The sequence below is a fragment of the Carlito syrichta genome, unplaced genomic scaffold, assembly GCF_000164805.1.
Source record: "Carlito syrichta isolate Samal-C Ts95f unplaced genomic scaffold, Tarsius_syrichta-2.0.1 Scaffold315497, whole genome shotgun sequence".
Taxonomy (NCBI): Eukaryota; Metazoa; Chordata; class Mammalia; order Primates; family Tarsiidae; genus Carlito; species Carlito syrichta.
This window is the reverse complement of record NW_007259593.1, coordinates 881,464-889,585: the sequence shown is the minus strand read 5'-3', so window position 1 is coordinate 889,585 and position 8,122 is coordinate 881,464. Positions and strand designations below refer to the sequence as shown.

Below are 8,122 nucleotides of genomic sequence, written 5' to 3'. Positions count from 1 at the left end.
TCCCTTCCAGCTCTTTCTTCTCTCTCTTCTGCTCTCACCATGCAACATGCCATCTCCCCTTACTTTTCCTTTTTTTTTTTGAGTTGGAGTCTCACTCTGTCGATCAGACTGGAGTGCAGTGGTGGCTCCCGGCCACTGCAGCCTCGACTTGCTGGGGTCCGGTGATCCTTCAGCCACAGCCTTCCAAGTAGCCGGAATTACACGCATGCGCTACCACGCCTGGCTGATTTTTTGCTTTATTGTAGAGATGAGGTCTCGCTGCCCAGGCGGGTCTTGAACCCGTGGGCTCAGGCAATCCACTCACCTCAGCCTCCCAAAGGCGTGGGATTACAGGCTGAGCCACCGAGCCCGGCTCTGAGTGTGGATTTCTATGTGTTTACCTCATTTTATGTTTTCTGTGCTTCTTGAGTCAGTAGTTTTATGTCTCCACCAGGTTTAGAAGTTTTTGGCCATTATTTCTTGCAGTATTTTTCCTGCATCACATGCTTTCTCCTTTCCTTCTAGGACTCCAGTGTTAGAACTTTTGGCATCATCCCACAGTCCTGAGGCTCTGTTCCATTTTTTCTCCCTTTTTTCCCCCTTGCTTTTGTTTAAATTGGGTAATTCCTGTTCTGTCTTCAGATTCACTGATGATTTCCTCAGTCATCTTCATATGCTGTTGAGCCCATCTAGTGAGATTCTAAATTTTTTTTTAGATTGGAAAATATTGTTTATTTAGGAAATAAATGAGAGAGAGAGAGAAGTGATTCACCTCTTCAAGGTACAGGAGGGGGTCAAAGCTAAGAAAACACGGTGACCATAGCTCAAAGAACACACGCCCTGGCCAGTGCTTAACAAAACAATGGCCGAGTTTCTAAATTTTAGTTTTTGTATTTTTCTTTTCTGAAATTTGCATTTGTTGTTCTTTGTACCATCTATTCTTTTGTTAAGACTTTCTGTATTTCCATTCATTTGGGGAGTGTTTGCCCTTTCTTATAGGAGCATTTTTATGATAGTCTTTTTCAGATAATTTCAATATGTGTGGCATCTTGTCATTGGCATCTGTTGATTGTCTTTTCCCCTTGAATTGAGGTTTTTCTGGTTCTTTGTATGCTAAATAGTTTGAGATTTTGTATCCTCGAATTATGCAATTCTCTATCTTTAAATTCTATGGGAAATGTTGATATTTTTGTCTCAGCAGGCCTTGACCCAGTGGGTGCAGGCCACAAGTTCCAGCCAGCCTCTGTGGGTTGTGGTTTCGGTGTCAGTTCCCCTTTCAGAGCCTTTGCTGGGCGCTTCAAGCCTGCCCACGTGCAAGCCACTCGCTGGCCAGGCTGGCCTTGGTGGCAGTCTCTCTCCTAGGTCACTTTAAAAGCTTTGGAGTGTTCAGGGTCAGGCCTACCACGTGCAGCTCAGGAGTAAGCCCAGGAGCTCTTCAGCAGCTTCACTTTGAAGAGTTCCTCCCTCTCTGTGATATCTCTGGCACTTCAGCCAGAAAATTGGGGCTTTAGTTACCACATTACGCTGCACACTTCTGTAGCTGTGCCCATGTTTGCAGCTAAGCAATGGGAGGACAAAGGACAGCACAATGCCAGTGGGGCTATTTCCCCTCTCTGGGACCTCAGTCCTTTGGGGGAAAGGAAGTGTCACTTCCCTCGGAATTATAGGTACTTGTCTCACCCCAGAATTGCGTAGGACTGGGAACAAGAGAATGGAGAAGAACCCTGAAGTCTCCTCTCCCTTCTAAGCATCAGAAGACCCCCTTCCTGCTCCTAGAACTAGAACCAAAGGCTTCTTCTGGAGCTCTCTGTTCACACCAGCACCCACTTTGAACTGCAGGCTGAGTTGGAGCCAGGCCACGAGATGCTGGAGGAGAAGGTGGCACACTCAGTGCGGCTGGTGGTACTTTGAGTTCTTGTCTTTCCCCCCATCTGCCTGCTGCTGTTTACTTCGCAGAAGCCTCAAGAGCGGCTTCGTGCCCTCTGCCAGGTGTCAGAGCTATAGGCAGAGAGAGAGGGGGCCTACGTGTCTGTCTACCCTGCCCAGGCTCAGAACTGCCCTCGTCTTAAGATGTACCCGCCAGCCTGGGGTGTGTCACGCTGGGGGGGGTCCCGTGAGCAGGCTTTTGCTGACAGAAGCTTCTGTGTCACTTTCCAGGAGACCCCGACCAAGGAGCTGGGGCCCTGTGGAGGAGAGGCGTGTGGCCCCGGACTGAGTGGCCCAGCGCCGTCCTCAGGCTCGCCCTACCTGAGCAGGTGTATAAACTCCGAGAGTTCCACTGATGAAGAAGGTATTTCACTTTGTCTGTTAGTTTTCAAAGAAACTGAGAAATGGAGTTTTGAATAATGTCAGCACTTTTTGAGGATACCTCCGCATGTCGATGTATTTATTTATTTATTTTTATCTTTTCTTTTTTCTTTGCGTCAGAGCCTCACTGTCTCACCCATGCTGGGGTACAGTGGCACGCTCACAGCCACCACAGTCTCGACCTGCTGGGCTCAGGCGATCCTTCTGCCTCAGCCTCCCAAGTAGCTGGAACTACAGACATGTGCCACCATGCCTGACTGGTTTTTTAATTTATTGTAGAGACGAGGTCTCGCCAAGTTGCCCAGACTGGTCTTGAACCCCTGGGCTCAGGCAATCCTCTCGCCACCACGCCCAGCCGCATGTTGCTTTAAATGACGCCCTTGCAACACGGGTGTGCCCTGCCATCTGCCAGCCAGTGGCATCTGCTGCGCTGCGTGGCACACCTGTGCCGCTCCCCTCTCATCTCTGTCGTGCGATGATAAAGTGAGGGGCTTTGTGTTTGCATTTCTAGGTGGAGGCTTTGAGTGGGATGATGACTTCTCCCCTGATCCTTTTACGTCCAAGACAGCAAGTAACCTTCTCAGCTCCAAGCCCTCTCTTCAGACGTCCAAGTACTTTTCTCCGCCGCCGCCAGCCCGGAGCGGGGAGCAGAGCTGGCCGCACGCAGCGCCCTACTCCAGGTTCTCCATCTCGCCCGCCAATATCGCCAGCTTTTCTCTCACACACCTGACCGACTCCGACATTGAGCAAGGAGGTGAGGGGCTGTGCAATGGGCCGGGTGGAGGGACGGGCTCCACCTGGGGGTCGCTCGGAGAGCTGCTGAGCTGAGGTTTTCTTGGTGTCTGCTGAGCAGGTTGCAAAGTTGTTTTTACCAGACTCCCAGTCTTGACCGTGTGCGCTGAGGGCCATGTCTCCGCCTTAAGTCCTCAGTCACTCCGAGGGCTCATGACTGGGCCTGACAGGAGGCGGGAGACAGTGGGTGGTGGCGTGGCTCTGGGTCGCCAGGAGTCCCCAGGTGTGCTCCATCTCCTCCTCTCCTCCTGGCCTCCCCTCTTGCTACCCTCCCACCCCACTTCTTGCCCAGAGAGAAGCCGCTCTTCGGATGGCTCATGCTCTAAGAGCACCTGTGACTTTGGCACTGAGCCCACACACTCTGGCTCTGCCCCCGGGAATGTTGATTTTGCCATTAAGTCTCAGTCGTGCGATGGCCGAGTCCAGGTGGGAGCGTTTGAAGTGGTGCTGTCTGAGCACGGATCCTTGTCCCCATAACTAGATTGGAAGATAAATGTTAGTAGGTACGGTTTTTGATTTGAAGTTTGCAGATCAAACGCCAAACATGGAATATAAAGGGCTTTTGTTTGTGTTTGCACTGTTTTATTTGTGCCGATTAGATGCTGCCCGTTACCTAAGATCTGCCGGGGCAGATGTATGGACCGAGCCGACTTTTCCCTGCCCTGAGCGCGGCGTCCTGCCACCTGTACGCCGAGCAGATGTGTCTGTCGGGGAGTCCAGAGGCGCTCTTAGAGGAGGAGACAGAGTGGCAGGCAGGGGCTGGGGTCCAGGCACTGGCGGGTCAGTTCCTCCTTCTGCCTCGCAGCTTGGATACCATCCAAACCCTTGTCTGTGACAATTACTTTAAACCCTAGCTTTGTCGCTGCTCCTTCTCTCCCAACAGGAAGCAGCGAGGATGGAGAAAGAGATTAGGTGGCTGCCGACGCTCCCGGGCCAGGCTGCTCCCCAGCGTGGCATTCCTGTGCCCTCAGCTGGAGCAACGACATCCACTCGCCATTTGCCGACGCGAGACGGGAGAGTCAGAGGCGAACAGGGCGGCGGCTGAGCCGTGTTCGATGCGGCCCGCAGAGCCGGTGGGGAGTGAGGCCGCAGCCTCAGCGCGCATCTGCAGCTGCTCTGCACGCTCAGCACTCCGTCGGCATCCTGGGGAGGCCCACGCTGCCTCTGTGTGCGTGTGTGGAACCGGGCGTGTCTGCTGGACACGCGGGTGTCCCTGTGAGCACACCTGCACACCTGATCTGCGCGGGCGCCACAGGGACGCACCAGGGGAATGGTCACGAGTGAGCCATATTGATTACTTTGAAAGAAATCACTACTTACTTTCTGTAATTGCACTGTGGATGAATGTCTCCGAGTCTCCGATGTTGTACAGAACTTAAATTATTCAAGGAAAATAAGGCAGGTCAAGCTGGTGCTACCCACTAGTTTGATTTTTTTCTGTTTTATAGTTCGTTTGCTCTGCATGGTACTTGTGAAGCTTAACTATTTTGAGTGTCATGCCGTCTTTAGAATTGTTGGAATTGTACATATGGTACTCTTTCATAATGATAAATGATTCTGAATGTCAGTGTTTTATGTTCCTATAGGAAATATTTTCAGAGAGTCCAAAAATACCACTCTGTTTGTTGATTGACTCAAACACATTTTTTGTCTCTCCTCTCTGAGGCAGTTTCCCTGGAGCTGATGAGCTCCTCTCTGAGGAGCTGAGGGGTCTTGCAGCCTCTCTGTGTAATTCTCCCACCCTGCCCCTGATTTTTTAAAGCCCTTTAGTAAAATTTGGCAGATGTTGCACCCCAGAACTGAGCTATAGCTTGCCGTGCCCAGGTCCCCAGCCCTCCCCAGGGACATTATGGTTTGAGGGTCAGGTGAGCTGCCAGCAGAGCTTGGTGTGGCCAGACTGCTGTGCGGCTTCAGCGTTCCTGTGACCCCGTCCTTCCAGAAGGCGGGGAGCTCAGAAGAAGATGCATCTCCACACCAAGCGCCCGTTGTCGAGGATGGTCCAAGTTGATGCTGTGTACGTACTTCAAGTGTTGTCAATCTGAGCTCTTAAAAAATCTCCACAGCTGAATTTTCCCCTCTAAGCCACTCCAAGTCACATCCAGGTGTGACCTGTCTCTTTGTAACCTAGGAGATACGCTCCATCCTGCTGCTGAGGGGGGACAAAGAACAACAGCAGAGTCTCAGCAGCCACATGTCCTGATGGGGACCTTGTGTGGTCGTCACATGCTGCATGGCCCTGGGGCTCAGCTACACGGACCCATCCCTCCCGCATCCAGCGCCAAGTTTTCCTGTTGCTTTGAAAAGGACCAAGCACTCCCAGCGCAGCAGCTTCGTCACGTTGGCAGGAGCCGGGTGGTCCCACACGAGGCTGACCGTGTTCTGCCCTCCTTAAGTTCTTTTCTGACACGAGGAAGACCTGGAGGCTGGCACGGTGCAGCTGTACTGAGCTGAGGAGGCACCTTTGACACTGGAGGTCCTCAGGCCTGCGGTCCCCTCATACTGGCCATCACCCCAGATATTTTCCGGTGCTGATACGTTTCCACACTCCAGCATAACCCTGGGCTGGCTCTCCAGGCCTGTGCTGGGGCTTTCTGGTGTAGATCGGGGGAACTCAGGTCCTGATGCAACATGCAGGTTGGATGTTGGCCCCAGAGTGTACATAGCAAGTTACAACCTTGGTTATCAATTGGGTTCACTCCGTGAATTTTTTTATACTTAGCAATAACTTTCCAAGGTATGGAAAGCGAGATTGAAGAGTGTCCCCCAACTCCCGGCGTGGTATGAACACGGTGCACTTCTGGGCTGTGCAGAGAGCACTGGCCCTTGTGATGTGCTTATTTTGAGGAAAAAAAATTTAACAGGGCATTAGAAGATTTTGCCAAAATTGTCATAACTCTGGATTCTTGCTAGGGGATTTCCTGAGTTTTCTCCATTTTTGCATCTGTCAGTCTTGGTTGAAGAACTGTGAGGCGATTAGACTAATTTTTCCAGATTATGGGCTTAAGAAGTTCAGATGAAATTACTCAAGTCACGCAGGTCCAAAGGATATGAGTCTTCTTATTGGTCTTACTGATATTTTGGGCCTGTACATTTTTCACTATGATTAAAGAGATTTTAACAACACAATTCCCATTTTTATTTATTTTAAGCCTATATCACTCTTCATAATTAATTGCCAAAAAAGCATTTTATACATTAAGTTGGGGGTGGGTAGTGGGATCTTAGTGTGGTGTTGCATGGAAGGGAAGATTTTATATTTATAAAAAACACGTGAGTTAACATGTTCTTTTGAAATCTCAAGCAATACACAGGAAATTTAATAACGTAGAGTAAAAATTTCAGCCCATTTTTGAAATGCGAGCATGTGCTCTGAGTTGTCCGATTCGGTTTTTTAGTTTTGTTTTTATTTTTTGTTTTGTTTTGTTTCTCACTAATAAGTTGGTTACAAGTGATGGGTTTTCAAAATGTACTCGTTCTTAATAAATTGCGCAATGAAATAAGTCAATGGCATTCTCTAGATGACGTGGGAGGTTAGAGTCCTGGTGCACTGGGAGGGTTCCTGGCCTCCTTGGGTCACAATCCAGAATTGAGCAGATTTTAATTAGTCTCACTTTGGTGGAGTTTGCATATTTTAAGTCCTATATAAAAACTAATCTTTCATTTAAAAACAATTTAATATTCAAAAGAAATACTCATGCTATCCAATGACCCTGTTATACGCCAGAGAGAGCAGTGCAGAAAAAGTGCTCCCCAGATCCTCCCCAGACGTGGCCGGTGTGTCCGGGCAAGAAGCCATTCGTCTCGAAGGTAGGGGAGCTCGGCCAGCTGAACTGGACACGGAGCATCCAGGCCCCATGACTTCTACAGAGACGGGTTTATCTAAGAAGAGTCCTTGTACTCTTGCGGCCATGAAAGGCCGTCCCAAACCTCTTCCTCTTGTTCATGTTTCCCATAGGGTTTTTGTAGAGCTAAGGACCTCCTGTGCACGTGTTGGTCCTGAGGGCCCAGAGGGAGGCAGCTCTCTCTCCTCCGAGGCTCAGCCCAGTGTCTGGAAATCCAGAAGTGAACCTGGTGTTAACATCCAAAGGTGGGCGTCTGTTGTAGGGGCTTCAAAGTGTGAGCCCTAGGAGAAGTAGCCTTCAAATAAGAATGGGTGTACACAGTTACTTCCGATTTCAGTCTCAAAAACATTGTTCCTAAACAGTGAAGGGGTTGGCTCCAGTTTTGGCTGTTAACACAGAAAATTCTCGTTAGTCTACAAATAAATTCTTAAAGATGTGTTGACTGTTGAATTACCGGCAACCTATCAAGATGAGTCTGAGCAACTGGGACACGGGCAGTTTCAGAGTTCAGGCTTGCACGGGCGTGGCTGGGTCTTGAACATGGGACCGGTGTGCGCTGTCTGCCGTATGGGGCGGGCACACGGGCCAGGGCTCCCCGCTGTACTTTTAACACGGTCAGAAGAGGTTCATGGCAATATAACAGTTAATGAACTTTCGGTTTAAATTGTGTACATTTTTAAATTGTAAGATTTTTACTGTATATTGAGGCATAGTGTGATTCAATAAATTGCTTGTAATTTAAAAACTATTTAATATTCAAAATAAATATAGTTATATATTTATAAACTCTGTGGCTGCGTTTACTCTGTGTCTGTTCCACCGTGCAAGCCCAGGGTGGGTGGCCTGGCACATCCTCACGTGGGCGCCCACAGCCCGTGGCCGCGTGTGGCCCTTTCCGTGGCAGGCCCGAGTTCCCCCGCTGCTGAAAAGGCCAAGATTTGTGTGATCACCGGTTTATGCGGTGCGGGTGCAGCCTCAGAGGGCTCCGGACCAAGAGGCCAGCCGGCCCGGCTCGGAGCCAGCCTCTCTGGGCCCACGGGCCAGCCCTTGCTGCCCGGTCCCTTCCCAGGATCCCGGCGGCCGGAGGAGGGTCGCAGCCGTCTGCCAGACCCGCGGCCAGGGAGGTGGGCCTGGCGGGAGCGCCCTCGGCCGCAGGGCAGAAGAGGAGACGCGGGCGGGCCCCCACGCCCCCGGCGGCCCCG

The 8,122-nt window shown here is 50.6% G+C and overlaps 1 protein-coding gene across 3 annotated transcripts in view; it reads left to right on the top strand.

The window, feature by feature from the left end:
• Nucleotides 1–7,706, top strand: part of LMTK2 (lemur tyrosine kinase 2) — a 119,366-nt gene extending 111,660 nt beyond the window's left edge. For all 3 annotated transcript variants that reach the window (XM_021706381.1, XM_008072902.1, XM_021706382.1), the window contains 3 exons: nt 2,137–2,269; nt 2,798–3,040; nt 3,962–7,706. In XM_021706381.1, coding sequence (XP_021562056.1) covers nt 2,137–2,269; nt 2,798–3,040; nt 3,962–3,990 — 405 coding nt within the window. In that variant the 3' untranslated portion in view covers nt 3,991–7,706. The remainder of the gene's footprint in view (nt 1–2,136; nt 2,270–2,797; nt 3,041–3,961) is intronic.
• Nucleotides 7,707–8,122: the final 416 nt, after the last annotated feature.